The 16,728-nt window shown below is 43.0% G+C and overlaps 1 protein-coding gene across 16 annotated transcripts in view; it reads right to left on the bottom strand.

Annotated features, from left to right (window-relative positions):
• Positions 1 to 16,728, bottom strand: part of baz2ba (bromodomain adjacent to zinc finger domain, 2Ba) — a 66,694-nt gene that overhangs the window by 22,750 nt on the left and 27,216 nt on the right. For all 16 annotated transcript variants that reach the window (XM_074665811.1, XM_074665816.1, XM_074665812.1 and 13 more), the window contains exons 3-8: positions 7,099 to 7,290; positions 3,368 to 3,559; positions 3,117 to 3,278; positions 2,255 to 2,451; positions 1,938 to 2,141; positions 199 to 807 (exon numbers count right to left, since the gene is read on the bottom strand). In XM_074665811.1, coding sequence (XP_074521912.1) covers positions 199 to 807; positions 1,938 to 2,141; positions 2,255 to 2,451; positions 3,117 to 3,278; positions 3,368 to 3,559; positions 7,099 to 7,288 — 1,554 coding nt within the window. In that variant the 5' untranslated portion in view covers positions 7,289 to 7,290. The remainder of the gene's footprint in view (positions 1 to 198; positions 808 to 1,937; positions 2,142 to 2,254; positions 2,452 to 3,116; positions 3,279 to 3,367; positions 3,560 to 7,098; positions 7,291 to 16,728) is intronic.

The raw sequence follows: 16,728 nt of genomic DNA, 5'->3' as shown, positions 1-16,728 counted from the left end.
AGTAATGATGAAGCAAAAGAGAGAAGAGAAACTGCAAATTAAACTGCACACTCAGCTCTAGTTGAAAAATACATTACTGTCAGTTTGTTAGAAATAACTTTGAACTGGAAAGCTGACTGTGCAGTTCTAAGCACCGTGCCCACCTCTCAGCTTACACTGTAAATGTAAAATACTATGTGCCACTTAAGGTAAACTTACCTGTTTGATTCTGAACTCATTGATCTGCGCAAGTGAAGCCTCCAGAAGTTTCTTTTTGCTGGATTTGGCAGATCCAGAACCAGCATGCCGAGGGTTCTTCAGTGAGGACTTCCTGGAGCTTGTCACAGGTGAGGTCAAACCAAACGATTTTGGGGAGGTAGACGGTGGGAGAGTGGAGCGAGGTGGAGAGGGGACGGAGAGGGGCTTCGGGGAGGAGCAGAGGGAAAGCGGCAGGTGCTGAGGGGAAGAGGAGGGCAACAGTTTGGGAGGTTTGGGAGAGGCGGTGCTGGAAAGAGCCTTTGGGGATGTGGTGAGCGCTATGGGAGAGGAAGATGGCGAAGACTCCCTGCGGGGCTGTGTGAGGAGTGCCAAGGGCTTTGAGTTGGCAGCCAGGCCAGTGGACTGGATCACGCTAAAATGTTGCTGTGGCGCATCTGTACGAGACCTGGAACTGTGCAGGGCCAGTGGTGAGCTTTGGGACAAGGCAGGAGGGGAGGCAGAGCAGGGCAAGGGCATAAGGGTGGGGGGGTTAGAGGGGACCGTCTTGTCCTGGAGCTCTGTGGAGAGTGGTCTGTCTGTCTTTGTAGATCCAGTGCTGGTTATCAAGGACTGGGGAGGAGATGAAATAAGAAAATGTTAAAAGTACGAACATTTATCCGCACTGATTCAGTATTTGAGGCACTATCTAAAAGAACACACTGGGCACCAAGGGTAGTCCCCTTGGAGGAGCCCAGAGTGGCAGAAAGGCCGTTCTGGGCTGGACCAAATCAGATTTTGTGGTTGTCTTAAAATCATTCCCTCTTCCCTGCTTCAGGTTGTATTCTAATAGGGACTACTTGGTGCCCTCAGTTGAACCGAAACACTTTCAGACAAAGCTGCAGAAACAGTTCATTAGACAATCAAAACTGTTGCAACAATTGTTCCTCTTTTTCTTGAACTGCAGCTGTTGACAACATTTGGTGATACAGTTGTGAAACTCTTCACAAATTTCTGCAAAGTTGTACAAGACAACACAAATAAATGTGTTTTATTACTTCACTGGTACCATCTTAAATAACCCGCTATTACACAATAAGACATGGAGACAGACTAATAATGTCCACGAGGTGAGAGCTCAATCAGATGTTAGAGAGTTGTCTGGGTATTTTATTAGAGTGGGAAACTCCATGTTGTCAGAAACATTTAATTTGAAACTGCAGTGCAGAAAAATGTTGGTTGCATTAGGAGTTCAGCTCATTTATTGCTTCTGAAGATTACTCTATAACCAAAATTCTTTACTTTTTCAAATATATAGTGTTTGAAGACTGATATAAAACACATTTCGGTAAATTTGTACGTTATTATGACCTCATATGTGTCCTCTTTATACAAGTCACATATTTTTGTACAATGAAGCTCATTATTTAATCTTCCTCAATGTTTTTGTGTTATTGTACGATATTAATAAACTGCTGACTATTAAGTAATTACAAAACTTACTGTCTAATCTATCTGCACTGTTACATTAAATTACATGATACCATTGGTATTCAATACACAATGGGTAATGGTTTGGATCGCTTGTTTAAAAAACAAAGGCTGTACACCTTCACTTTTTTGTTAAAATTTTGGCCTAAAAGTCGACTAAACATAAATACTTATTTGGACTGGAAAGTAAATGCTGAGTGATTAAGGATGCCTCATGTTTTTCTGGATGATAAAACGTCTGTCACAAATCAGCGCTTTCTCTTCATCTTTACCTTTGATTTCTTCTTTGTCCGCTTCTCGGAGTCTGACAATTTGTCCTCCTCTTCGTCATCCTCGTCGTCATCATCATCGTCCTCATCATCCTCTGCCAGGTCCTCCAGATCACTGCTGAGGGACCCGTCACTTGTGCTGTCTGAGGATGTGCCTGATTCACTGTTGCTGCCCCCACAAGTGTCTGCTGGCTTCTTCCGTGGTTTCTGGGTCGAGAAGAAAAACTGCAAGAATCAGCTTCACTGTATAATTCATGATTTGAGCAGTTAGCATGTCGTCCCTTTTCAAAATGAGGAGTGAAATCTGTCTCAGTGCTGACCTTCTCTTTCGTTTTCTGGACAGGCTTTTCCACCATCTCTGCTGGATTGTTCTGGGGGCTGCTACGGTGGCTGTTAGAGTGGTCTGGATTTTTGGTGGGCTTGGTTGATGCCTGAACAGGAGCCGGACTAGAAGAGAAGCTCCCTGATTGTGTGGTGGGAGGACAAATGCCGCTGCCATTTACTGCCCCATTCACCCCTGGAAACACAAACCAGAGCCACTCAGTAATCAGCTCCATCTTGTTTGAAAACTTTTCTACACAGGATAATAAAATATCTGGAACGAAATGCAGAATGAAATAAGGCTAATAAAAATATTGATTTATACGTGTATCTCATCAAACATGCTGGCAGCGCAAGGCACAAGCCCAACATGAGTGGTTTACATAATAAAAGATAAATTAAAAGATACTGTGAAATTAAAAGAGTGCAAGAAACAGAGATTACGAGAGGGAACAGGAGAGGAGGAGGGGGATAGAGGGAGGTTGACAGAATCAGTAAGTGAGGGCTGAAAGTCATTAAATCTGTCGTGAAAAGGAGAAATCTCATCACAGGACAAAGTGGATTCAGACCATGGGAGAAAGAGAGACACAGATTGAGACAGTGGAAGAGGAAAAAACAAGGATTTGGAGGTTCATCATTACTGCAGTGCTATTACATGTTAGAAAAGTGATTAATTGATCCACAAACACATGCACTTACATTAAAAAATGCACATTTACTAGTTTTCTTGTGAAAACAGTTTAAAATATTCCTATATCACCTGCTTCACATGTGTTGTAATGTAATCATGATAACCAGGTTTTCCATGTAAGGAATGTAGCTGTGAGGATCAATGAATGGCCCTTCTGGGATGTGCTGTACCTTTAGGCGGAGCATGGCTATTCTTGCCGGGCATCCTGATCTGAACAGGACTGGCGCTGTGGTTGGGCTGAATATGAGGGGTGAAGAAAGGAGGGAAGCCGATGAAAGAGGGGAGGAAGGCAGCAGCTCCCCGACCATGGGCTTCAGCAGCTCGCCACCACTCTGTTGGAGAGCAGGGAAGAGAAGAGGATTAGAGATGCATTCACATTAAGCCAATTTACTGCCAGAAATTCAAATGTCTCCCATCTTACCAGAGAGGGCTCCTAGCTGGGGGTGGGCAGCCAGAGCAGCTGACATGCCCAGGGAACCCAAGCCTCCAAACTCGGGCCTGCCTGCTCCGGCAGTGTAGAGGGCTCCGAAGGCTGGGTGGTTGACCAGAGGGAAGGCACTTGACAATGTGGAGCCAATGAAGGGCTGCTCTCCTGCTGCTCCAAACAGACGGCCTGAGAGAGATCCAAACCAAGAGGGACGTGTTGAAATGTTTTCTGATGGAGTCCATAACAGATAGTTTTGTGTAACAACAGAATGGGTAATGGCACAAAGCAACAAGTAGAAATGTGCCCTCAACTTTAGACTAAGTAATCATTTAATAGATACACAGAAGTCTGTCCCCAATTTTGTCATTAAATCACTTTATGGTTTGAACAATTCTTCAATACATTAAAAGTATTCCTTTAAAATCTAATGTCAAAGAAAACAACCGTCGTACTGCCTTTTGCTTTTTTTCACATGTTAAAAAACTTTTCTTATTTTTGACATCAACAACCAGAGCAGTGTGACAGTCTTTTTTATCACACCTTTAGCATCACACACTGCTCTACTGTTAGTGCTCTACATGTTTATTTGTGTAGATGTCAAGCATTGTTCTCAAATGACCTCACTGAGATCCTTTTATGTGAGATGTGACAGGGTGTAAGCTAAGTTTTAACAGCTTTTGAAGGTGCTGCCTCTTATCCACCTGAATATAGAAGATTTAAATACAGAACCCCCCACTTATATTTGTAAAAGAATTAACTAGATTTAGTTTTCACACAGCAACTAATTCTTAAAGACAGCCGTGCTGTTTGTGAGCATGACAAACTGACTTCTGCTCCAGCAGGATTCTTATGTCTATACAGTAAAACATTCACATTTAAACCACACAGCATTTTGTCATAATCCAATCTCCGCATACAACTATTTGTGTGCTGATATTTCTTCAGTTTCAAAATATGCTGCGCCGTGACAAAAACTGGATATTGTTGGCGAGCAAAGGAAGTGTGTGTATAAGGCATGAAAAGCTAACCTCCTTCTATCCTTTCGGCATTCAATTTCAGCACAGAAGAATACTTCATCAACATCATCATCGTCTAGCGTTTTCCTGAGCACAATCATTTCTGGCAGGGGCGACTGCCACGTATTACCTCCTCCCAGAGTCAGATGCAATTTGGTGTGAGCATATTTCATGCAAATTCAATTTCTATTCCAGAAAACGCAAGCCTGCTTGATGCCTCTGCATAAGCCAGGTAATACACATGCAAAAAAGTGATGACTGAAGAAAAGGAAAGTGTTGTACACAGTGCAGATGAAAATGTCAAACTACTATACACTAGCACACACCACAGAAATGTAAAACAGAGTGACACTGGAGGCAGTGTTTTCTGAACTAATGCAGTCTGGGATCTAATTATCCAGAGGGAGACACAGAGGGGCCAGTTGTGTGTGCGCTACACCAAAACACTGAGGGAAGACTTTAAATGAACATGTTGCAACAGAAGCATCTCACTGACTGTTTTTAAGTGAGAATCAAACTGTTTGTGGTGATGTGGTAAGAACCAAAGCTTTACCACTGTGCCAGCAGTGTGAGCGTGTAGCCCTTTTGTATTGGTTTCAAGGCCTCTCTGCCACAAAGACAGCAAAAAATCTGCCTTTTGAATGTCATTAGAATATGCTGAATATGTAGAGCCCGCCTTGCCAGCGTCAGCTAGCGGATACGAAGATAAACGACTGCAATGCAACCCCCAGAAAGGCCAGCCACAGCATTCACTTACGCCTGGGGTGCCCACCTCTCCCCCGCACACCCCTTTTCCCTTTCTAGGCATCTGCAAATGCCTTTTCAATATTAATGCAGGCTTCCAGAAGGCGAATAATTAAATCTCAAATTTTGAAGCGAGACAGAAGCACGGGAAAGACATACCTAGGATTACCTACTCTCTCTCCTGCACTGTATGCCTGTCTCTCCCTCTCCCGCTCCCGCGCCCCCTTCCTCATTCTGTTTCAATCCTTCCTCCACTCTGACAAACTGCACCGCCTGCTTTTTTCATGTTTGGATGCTGCCGAAGGGGGATTAATTTGTTGTTTGTTGCAGTCAATCAAATTTCCACAGACAGATTTAAGTTAATTGCATCCGTGAGTTGATCCCCGAAGAAGAGAGCGCTACAAGCGCCGATCAGCTTTTATTCTCCAAGTGATATCCTCATCAATGACACATGCGCACACGCATGCACCCACACACACCCCACCCACCCACACACAAACATAAACACACTCTTTTTTCATGTTCTTGGTATTTTCTTTTTCTTTCTGAGTGTTATTGGCACATTGGTAAAGGACCTCGAATCAAGGCCTGCTGAGTCTATGATGACACTGTATCTCTGCAATACATAATTGCTGATCTACCTGCTTACAAAACACACTTGACATACTCCTGATGTTTTGGTTGGAGATGTTTTTCCCTTTAATTATGATACTTGGATCAAGGAGAGCAATGGAGATGACGTCAAGTCCTCTGGCCTATTTTTGAGTCCCTATATGTGTTTGAGCTACAGTCCACAAAGTGAACAAGGCATTGTATGAAATGAAAAAGGAATTGGCTTGCTTGATTCCTATGTAGCGCAGCCGAAGTTCAGAGCTAACAGCCTGCCTCTCAGCATTTCATTTGACGCTCAGTCCAAAATCGCTTATCTAGAAAATCTGAGCACACGTAATGGCACAGAGGGATAAGAGGGATGTATAATGCATAAGGAAGAGATGCTCCTAATGGCTTCTTCTTTGGGGAAACACTGAGGAAATGGAGGACAAAACAAGGGGCTTTATTTTGTGTCTTCCTCTTCTCATAACGGAGAAAAAACAACAATCACATAGAGAGCTGGATATGCTATTCCCTGATCTGTGCAATCTTGCTTTAAGAGTGTGACTGTGCATGAGTGTGTGTTTGTGTGTGTAGGCCCGGAAAAAAACAGCAAGACATTAAGAAATGAGGAGAAAGAGAGCATGAGCAAATGATTCACTCACTCTCACAAGGGATATGTTGGAAAAAAAAAACACACACACACACACACACACACACACAGATACAAACAGATGCACACACACACATGCACTAACACTCACAGCAAGCATACACACTCCTCTTTGCTTAATGGTTTTGACCAGTACATAGAAAGGAGGCTGGATGCCGGACAGGGCTGACTAGACACTGAGTGGCTGACAAATGTTAAATCATGCAGGCAGAGGCTCTCTCTCTCCCTCACACACACTCACACACACTCACACACACTCTCACACACACACACACACACGCATGGTGTCGTGCTGAGCCTGACTCTGAGGCAGCTGGAGCCAGAGAGCTGAAGGTTGTCAGGAGACATGGCGAAGCATGTGTGTGTTTCTCACACAAAAGAGCCCCCTAATTGTTTGGGATTCATTAATGCAGCAGCTTTTCAATTGCAACCCAAGCTGTCAGGAAAAAAAAATCTTTGTAGCTGGGAGAGAGGTGTATTCACACAGGCTGCAAAATAACTGTATAATTAATACTGGAGGAAACTCATTTTTCATGGCGAAGAAATGAGGAGGTTTCTGAATGCTATCGAGACTTGAAGGAGGACACATTTGGCGTGTTTTTAAAGCTACGTGGAAAGTGTTTTTCACTCTGTGTGGCTATTTTTTTTCTGGCCTTTCTGTGAGACAGAAGATCGACAGAGGAAGTAAAAGTGTTGCTTACCAGAGGTGTTGAGGGTGGATCCCAGCGCCGAGGGGCTCGGGGCCAGGCTGCTCTTAGAGTGGGGAGCTGGGGATGACGAAGAGGACGAAGAGGAGGAAGAGGAGGAGGAGGAGGAAGAGGCCGCAGGGGAGGAGGTGCGAGCAGCAGACAGGGTGGGCGCAGGGGAGGCCAGCCGCTCTCCAGACTCCATATCTGTCAAACACAATCCAATCAGCAGGGTTACAATAGCAAAGCACACCCACCCGAACACTCACAAACACACGCGCTTAAACACATACACACAAATGCATAGTGTCACACCTACACAGCATGTTCAAGCCAGCGCACGCACGCACACACATCTCCTGACACTTTTCCTTTCACATCTCACTTCCCCTGAACAATATTTCTATTTAGCCATGCTCACTGGCTCCCAGCCTCTATTGATTCTATACGGGGTAGGAAGGAGGACAATGTCTTTAAGGACTCTGATACCACACACAAAAAAAGCAGAGTTTATACTTTGATGCGAGAAAACGCCAGGGCTGAGAGAGACTTCTTTAACAGGACCATCACTTGTACCTGAAACTCAGTCTGCTGTGAGTAAAGTGGGATGTTTGCAATGACAGAGGTTAGCAAGAAGCTCCAAAACAAAATAGACAAATAACACATTTTCACTTTTCTTTGTCATTCTCTCTTCCTCAAACACCCAGGCAAACACAAACCCACTCATACACATCTGTGTCTGACAACCAGGATCCCCTAACACCCCCTTGACAAAAAAGACATTCAAATTTAAGAGCTCTTTGAGGCCTGTAAAGATAACATTGCTCCCTGAATCCTTTCAGTTTCAACGAGGAGGCTTTTAGATGATGGGTGCATTAACCAACAATGTAACTTCCCATTATGAGTCTCCCAGAGTCATCATACGAGCTTTTATTCACAAAGCAACAAACATGAACTCTCACAAGAAAATTTTGGCCATTTTGAAGCTAAATATTTGTCTTACATTTTCAACTCTAATCTGCTTTTGCTTCCAAATGAGAACACAATGAGTCTGTGCCCACACAGCTGCTAACTTGTGCAGCTAAATAAATAGGAGACAGTTTCAAAACACATGAATTTACACACACATGAGCACACACTTTCACAACTCAACCCCCACTGCACACACACATGCACGCAGAAAATCACCTCCCCTGTCTATCACATCAACCTGACTCTTTTTCTCTCCTCTCCTTTTCCGTATCCCTCTGCCTGACACTAATCCAGGGCTGAAAATCCCCTTCAAAAGCACAGTTTGCAGATTGTGTTTTACAGGCAGGCTTTGTTATTGTGTCATTACACATAAACAGTCTCTGCCTCCATCTCTCTTTCCTTCTCCTCTCTCCTGCCATCCCTCCGCCACCCTCCCTCCCTCCCTTCCTCTCCTCTGCAGTGGGAGCAGAGCCACTGATTAAATCTCTGAGACAAAAGCTGCTATCCTCTGAATATCAAGTATCAGCCTTTCGCCAGGAGCAACACTGACAAGAGAGAGAGGGAGAGGGAGAGCGGGAGGCGAGGATGACAAGAAAACCTGCTGCAGTCCACGGGGAGGAGGCTGGTGTGCCATCGGACTTGGGCAGCCGTGACTGCCATTGCTGCAGTGGAAAAGACGCTGGTTGTGTAATTATGAGCAAGGTCAAAGGTCCTTAGAAAGGCCTCTCATGCAAGGTGACAGGAGGGGGGTTAAAGAGACAAATTATCAACCCAAATGGCAAAAAATTATCGTTACATAGTGGTAACAAGAATAAATTTACAGCCAAGTGAAGATGAAGTGTCTAGCTGTAATCTGCTACCTTTCTGCCACACTTTGTTGCATGAATAGCCGTCACACTGTGTTCACCCTCATACTGCCTGTCACCCTTTAAATGTCAGGTTAGGGTGAAAAAGAAAACACGAAAAAAGATTCTTTCCGAACATGAATAAAAGAGCGATTTTTTTTCCTGACACAAAATGTAAAGTATCATTAGTAATGTGATGAAAATGGAGAGGAGCTGTGGCCCTTCATAATTATCATAATGCACAGGAAAACAAAAGGCTCCTGTCTCAGAGGACGAGCAAGCTTATGTGGTGTCAGCTGGTAAGTGAAGCGGATCATTCTCTACCTTTTTCTGAGGGAGGGGAAAAAACAGAGAAGAGATGGAAGGAGTGGGAAGGGGAAAGGATAAGCAAGACAATGCACTCTGATTTTGTTGTGGGGGGGGAAAAAACACAAGAAGAAAGGGAAAGAGAGCAGAAGATGAAGGACAGGCTGTAAACCATTCCTGTCGTTTCTCAATATCTGCACTTAATGTCTCGCCTTGTCAAAACGTGATGATGTGAACAGAATTGATTTCCCCCCTAACAAACAACAAAAAAGCAATCCCTCCTTTTGCAGAGGTGTAAAGCAGAGTTACCCTCCCCCTCATCTTCTCTCATCTCACACAATCTCTCAAAGGGCCTCGTTCAGGGATGAGAGATGGAGAGAGGAAGGACAGCGGGAGGAAAAAAACCAACTGCGTGGCAAGTCAATCTTCCTCCAACAACTACAAACTGATCACTTAGAGCAATTAAATCTAATAACAATAATAAGATTGTGCACAGCAATGTACCACCAAATGCACAGCCACAACAATGATTGCAACAATAATGGAGCGCCAAGGTATTTAAGGATCCAATCCTGACTTAATTATGAGAAATTAAAATGGATTTAGCATCAGAATTAGCTTGATTTTATAGGTAATTAACGGCACACCACAGTGGCGGTATAAGGCGAGCGTTATAATCTCTGTGAACGGCTAAATCAATTTGACTCGAACAACAGCAACCAATCAACACGGAGCGGTGCAACCAGAAACAGCAGGTCTCGCAGATGCAAGGAGAGGGAGAATTTATGCTAATGGCTGAACTATGATTTATAAGATGTGTTCCAGCACTGGATTCAGAGTCACGTCCACAAATACACCACAGCACCCAGCTGTCAACGCATGCAGCTAATAGCGGCTGGAAACAACGGCCCTTCAGGAGATAGTGTGGCTATAAACAGCTCTGCGGTTTTTATGAGTGTATGTGGCCTTCATATAGGAGCCTTCACATGTCAGAGTCATCTGAAAGGAGAGCAGAACAGTATAAAGGAGAGACACAGAGCATGCATTTGATGCTGGTGTAATGGCCTGTGCAGCTTGGTATGTGGCCTTACATCATGCGTGTGTGTTGTGGTGTTGTATGCCCGTGTTGTGTGTATGTAATGGTGCAGGGTTACTCGTGCAGCGGTTATACACAAGACTGCCAGTACATGTGCTCATAGAAGTCTACCCATGTGTGTGTCTGTGTTTGTGTGTTTGTGTGTGACAGCATCAAACTATTCAACCCCCCGTGTGTCTCACTCCTGCCCCTTTCCTCCTCGCCCCTTTTAGCGTACACACAAAAAAACACAAACACACACACACACACACACACACACATACACACAGTAACAGATGGCTGATACTAACTGAGATAATCCGCCAACAGAGTCATCAGCATGGATCAGTGGTAATCAGAGTGTGGACACAATGTCTCTTCTCCAGCCGTAATGGAAGAAGCGCCTGGCGCAAGAGAAGGGGAATGCATTATTCCCCATGATGCCCTGACCCCATTCAAAGACACACGGTGGCTCCCAGCTCTCTTCCTTTTTTCTCTTCTTACCACAGCCGACAAAGACTGTATCATCGCTGCTTCCGCAATGTTCACTCTCTCCTCTGGATCTCTTGCTCCCTGCCTTTTGTTGTGATCTGCCACTGTGTCAAACACTGACCTCTATTTAGCTAGCTGTGTCCTGCTCCAAGCAGCTAACAAGACAAATGTCAACATAGCAAGTGTGTCATGATGAAGGTGGCTGGGAAAGACGTAATCTACCATTAGCACTTCTTGTTAATCGGCATAAGGGAGTCATAGCTTTTCCCGCACACTTTATTTATCCCTGCAAAGCCCAAAACAAAGAAATTGGCTTGTTTTGAAATCACCATTTCCAGTTATTAACAACATTGCTTCAGAGAACTGATAACACTTGTCTTTTATCTATCAGCTCCTCTTCTTACAAGGTGATAAACTGTCAGTTTTCATGAATCACTCATTACTGAAAGGCACTTCTTTCCCTCTATCTCTCCCTCTCTCTCACACACACACACGCAGGGACAGTCACGATTGTGTTAGTGAAAGTGAGCTCATTGACACTGACTCTGAATCAGCAGGAACATCTTTTATTTCTGACCTTGTATAACAGTTTTTCAGGCACACTTCCCATCTCTCCCTCTTCCTCTCTCAGTGTTTGTATATACGTTTGTGTGGGTGTGTGTGTTGTTGTAGACACGCCATGTGCATATGTATGTGAATGTTTGTACTTTGCATGCTTGCTGGCAATGCACACTTAGTGAGAAAGATCATCTTGCTTATAGCAGAGCGCACGCACTAGCTTGCTTGACCCCTTTCTCCCTCCTCATCCCTCCCCTCCCTGCACGCACACCGGCAGCCAGGAAATGACATAACCAGGCGCCTTGGCAAAAATTAAGTGACAACCTTTGTCCAGAGTCAAACATCAACTCAGAGAACATTTAAAGAGACAGCACGTACTGTGTCATATCATGCTACACCACAGGCTGCAGAAACTGAAAGGTCATAATGGAAATAGATTCAGTGCTGTGATGTTGATTCATCGTTTAGTCCGTTGAATGTCTGAAGTGTGTGCAACATCTCTTTAAAAGCCAAATTTGATATCATAAATTTTATTCAAATGTACAACAAACAGTAAGCCTTGCAACAGCCAGAGAATTTATGGTATTTTAACTGGAAAATGTTTCTTTATTAATCAGCTAAACTTCAAGCTTTATTTGGATGCTGGTGTAATGGCCCGTGCTGCTTGTGTTTCATCTCTGTAACACTTTATAAAACTTTTGGAAAAGACTTTAATGAGATAACTTTTTTAATTCATTTAATACAAAAAAATCTAAGCTGAATCACTGAATCAAGATAATAAAACATACATTTGCAATTTTTCCATTGGTGCTTTGCCAACTGACATGAATTGAGCCAAGGCGTGAGAGGAGTACAAAGAGACAGCATGCCCCAGTGTGGCCTGTCTAGGTGACAACAACCGGAGTGACTCAGACTCCTCCCTCAGCTCTGTTCCTGCCCAGTGACAGATGGCAGAGCAGGGCATGTAGGGGATGGGCACCATCTCTCACCCCGCCTCGGCTAGGCTTGGCAGTGGTGCTGGCCACAGGTCTTATTACAGCCACACCACTGCCTGCCTGTTTCCATGTAACACTGGAGCTTACCACGCTAGAGCTGCTTACTGCCTGCCAGGGCAAAAAGGTAATGATATGGTCCCGTGTGTTGAAAATAGTAGAGCGTGGCGTTAGCATTCAGGAGTTTCCAGCTTCAGCATTCACTGGGCCCTTGCGTCTCAAAAAAGGAGAAAAAACACATGCGTATCCATGTCGCTGTAAGCAGCTTTAGATAAAATATAAAACCAAACGGCATGCCACACGCATTCTGTGTATTTTTGAAATGACAAGAAATCAGCTCTTGCCAAATGGCTTTATTTGCCTTTTCAAGCATACTGTAGATGCCAAAGGCTGGAATCAACACCCCTACTCACCATCCGTCTCTGCTGGCTTCCCAGTGACAATAATGTGATTTTGGGACATGGTGATGACTCGGTGGGGAGGGATAGGATAGGCTTGTCACTTGTGTTTGATGTCAAACCTATGTGTGACAGAATAGTGTTACTCAGCTCAACCAGACTTCGCACTACTCCCATTTCCTGGCCATAAATAGAAGAGAATGAGCCGGTAGTGAGTGTGTGTCTGTGCGCATGTTTTCAAGGAACAGTCTCCGTTTATGTGTGTGTGTGTGTGTGTGTGTGTGTGTGTATCTGTGCGCATACAAGCACGCCCATATGCATCATTCTAAGTATCATAAAGTAAGCTCAATAAGAAAATTCCCATCTCTTCCGCTCATTCGCATCTGCATCCAGCCAAAGCTAATTATTCTCCCCATGGTAACCTAGCAGGGTCTTCACATCAAAAAACCAGAAGTGTGCATCAGGCAATCATCCCTGATGAATCTGCCCTTCTCCCTCTGCTAGCCACTCACACTCATCTGCCAGTCTCACTGCTCATTACAGTTTTTCTACAGACTGAACCGGATCTGCTCACCACCGGCTGCATGTGTCGACAAGAGTCCATAATGACTTTGGAGCAGTTGGGAAGCACGGAATAACACCATCTCCATGCTTCGGAGAATAACACATTAATTCATGCACACTCACACTCTAACACACAAACACCACATGCATTGGAGGCAAGCTGGGTGGTAAACCAAGGCCTGTTAAGGTTAATTAGATTACAGACTCCAGTATTTTACATTTGCCGTAGTCCAATTTTCACAACAGTGTTTCATTGTGTGTAACTCGATACAAAGAGCCAAAGTGATGATTTGCAAAAATATTGCCCTGAGGCCTGAAACATTGAGCATAGATATTAGGCGCACAGCTCCCTTCACAAAATACACCCAACTTATTAAATACAGGAGCTAAAATTCTTTAGTATTTAACGAGACTTTTGCTGACGTTTGCAAAATGTTAGAGGAGTAAAATCAACTGAGGATGCATTTTTAATTATATCCCATTACTTTCACTGACACTGCCTAAGTTAGTAGCATTTCAGTTCTGTAATCCTTTCTCTAACATTTTGTATTTCTATGTTTAAGTTCCGCAAAAAGGACATTTTCTGAAAGACTAATGCAGAACAGGTGATCTCCAGCAAACTGGTGTCTCTTGCACCTAAATGTATAACTTCATAACACATTTGATTGCTGGAAATGCTCTTATATTTAATAACATTTCTACTATTTATTGTTTTTTTCAAGAACAAAATGAGTGAATTAATTAATGATAGCAAACTTGCAGAATCAGAATTACTTATTTGGGATAACTTGATTGTGTATTTGGTTTATTAAGCCATAAAACTACACAGTTTGTGGTATTCACAATGGAGTATAACTTGATTCTGATTTCCTGTTAAAACCATAATAATACATCCTGCACTTTGCAACACAATGTATTTAAATAAATGCAGGAAATACAAAAAAAGAAAGAAAGAAAAAAATAGATAGAAGAAAAAGACAGGAAATAGCATCAGTTATCAGGGAATATCAAGGATGGAGGAGAGAAAGGAAAAGAGAGGGAGTCATGTGTGAGTATGTGTGTGAGTGTGGTGTGTGAGCAGAGATCTTCTAGTACTTCAGATATTCATAATGCAAATGACATGCATGTCAAATGGCAAAACAAACTGACAGTGACAGAACAATGGAATAGCCAGAGAGCAGCAAGCCCTGCCTGAGCAATCATATGAACTCTTCCTATTCACATCCATGAGTAGAAACTGTTAACAATAAGTTCTCTTCAGCAGAAACTTCGCTCTGAGCGGATAGATGACTGATATCTCCACTTGTTACAACTTTTAGATCAAGCTTATAAGTGATCATCAAACCCCTGGATTGACACAAAGTGTGTGACACAAGAGTGCACAAATGCTCCTGTCAGCACTGTAGTAATTTGCTTTGATTCAATAATTTACTTAATCCATAACGGCCATCCTCCATGTTCGGTAGATTTAGAACTCCCAGGCTTATATAGATGCTTTATGGTGAGACAAAACTGATCAAAACAAGAAAATCTCAAATAACAACAGGGAATCAGTGCGTCTTTTTAACAGCTGATTCATAATTGTTTCACTTTATAACCCAAACATCCCGGCTTTGTTTTTATTTTCATCCATGAAAGTGTGAAACAGACATTTTTCTCCAATTATCAGGAGAGTAACTTTTAAAATAAGCAGATATTATTAAACAGGTGCTGGTGTAAGAAAACACATCATTCCAAAACCTGTTTAATTAATACAGTCTCATTATTTCCTGTATCACTGAAGGTCATAATAAACTCTAAAACATAACTCTGTAAATCCATAATATCTCTTCCCCATGGTGTACAATACCAGACTTTACTCCTCTAAGAATTAGATAAAGCTTTTATTTCAGTTCCTGGACTTGCAAAACAGGAAGCTCATTAAGCTATTAATGCTTCCAAATGAAAAGGTGGCTAACATCTCTGTCTTGAGTCTGTCTCTATTATCTCCTCTGCTCCTTTTACCTGCCCCGTCTCTCGCCTCACTCTGCTTTTGACCCTTCTCCTCTTTTATGCTTCTGTTAAGAATAACATTAATAACGCCTGCACAATATAATAGCTTCATTAAAGTAGCCTGGCTCTCTGCTTAACACAAGCAGACAACATGGTAAATGAAGGTAAACAATGTGGCGAACATGAGGTGGTAAACAGAAAACATGTTATGTGTTTACAGCAGCACGCGGTCCACCATGTTGTGCTTTGGATACTGAAATCTAATGACCGTCTTAAAAGCTATTGAATAGTTTTCAGAACAATTTGGCACCATAAGCTCTGACGAGAGAAAAATCCAGCAGCATTAAACTCAATATGTCAATCACTGGTATTGCTCTGTTCAAACGGCTGCTTCACTTAATGTTAAACATGTGAAAATGACTGGCTGGGAGAGAGAATAGTGTTGTATTGACAGAGAGGGAGGCGAAGCAGCGGGCAGTCAGCCACTCTGTTCTGCTTCACTGCAACATGGGAGGGAGGCCAGCGTGGACACACACATGCACACACACACACACACACACACACACACACTCATACACACACAGATGCAAAAACACACATAGAAGCATGTACACACAGGCAAGCACACACTTGCACAAATGTACACGCACTGATACTCTCCCCTCCTCTCGCCCTCCCTCTCTCACACACACACATACACACACGCACAGTGCAGCAGGTGAGGTGCCAGCACATCACAGCGCTGCCATTTTTCAGTGTCTTGCTCAGGGAGAAGCGCTCTGACATTTTATGAAGCACTCTGCAGAAATCAGCAGCTTGTAATGGCGGCTGGACTGTCACTCCTTTCCACTCTTCACACTCCCTCTATCTGCCTTCCTCACACACTGCTTTTAAGATATTATCTCCCTTGATTAGCATAATCTAATCAATTTTACAAAATTGGCTTTTAATTACAAAGAACAATCTCTTCCTCGTACTATCTGTTTAAGCTTTAAATGTCGCTTGGATTAAAATAAAGGCAAAGTGAGGCAAGAAGTAAAACCAGTGGAAGGTTAGAAAATGCTTCTTTTTTTCCACTCCAGTGAGAGGAGTGACTCATATTTATGGTTAAAGGGTGTAAAAGGCAGGAGAATCAGATAAAAAAAAATCATCTTTGAATTGCTGTTATTTCTGAAAGAATGTGTCCTTTTGACATTATGAATAAGCAGCTGTGTAAATGCCTATTCTGGTGTTTGAGATGGAAAACAATGCATCTAAAGCTTTCTAAATTTAACAACAGTTGTTTCTATGTCTCTTTATTCAACCCTTGGAATCACTGCTGTTGATATTACCATACGTGCTTACTGGAAATGCCTAATGATTAGAAACCCAGCTGTTAAATATGTCCTCTGCATAAAAAAACAGAGATCTATAACCATGATTAACTCTCAGGCATGTTGTTGTGCCTGACA

This window comes from Halichoeres trimaculatus, unplaced genomic scaffold (genome assembly GCF_033239565.1).
Source record: "Halichoeres trimaculatus isolate MK-OKI-2021-1 unplaced genomic scaffold, fHalTri1.1 fHalTri1_scaffold_3, whole genome shotgun sequence".
Lineage (NCBI taxonomy): Eukaryota > Metazoa > Chordata > Actinopteri > Labriformes > Labridae > Halichoeres > Halichoeres trimaculatus.
The sequence above is the reverse complement of the archived record's forward strand: the minus strand, read 5'-3'. Positions and strand labels throughout refer to the sequence as shown.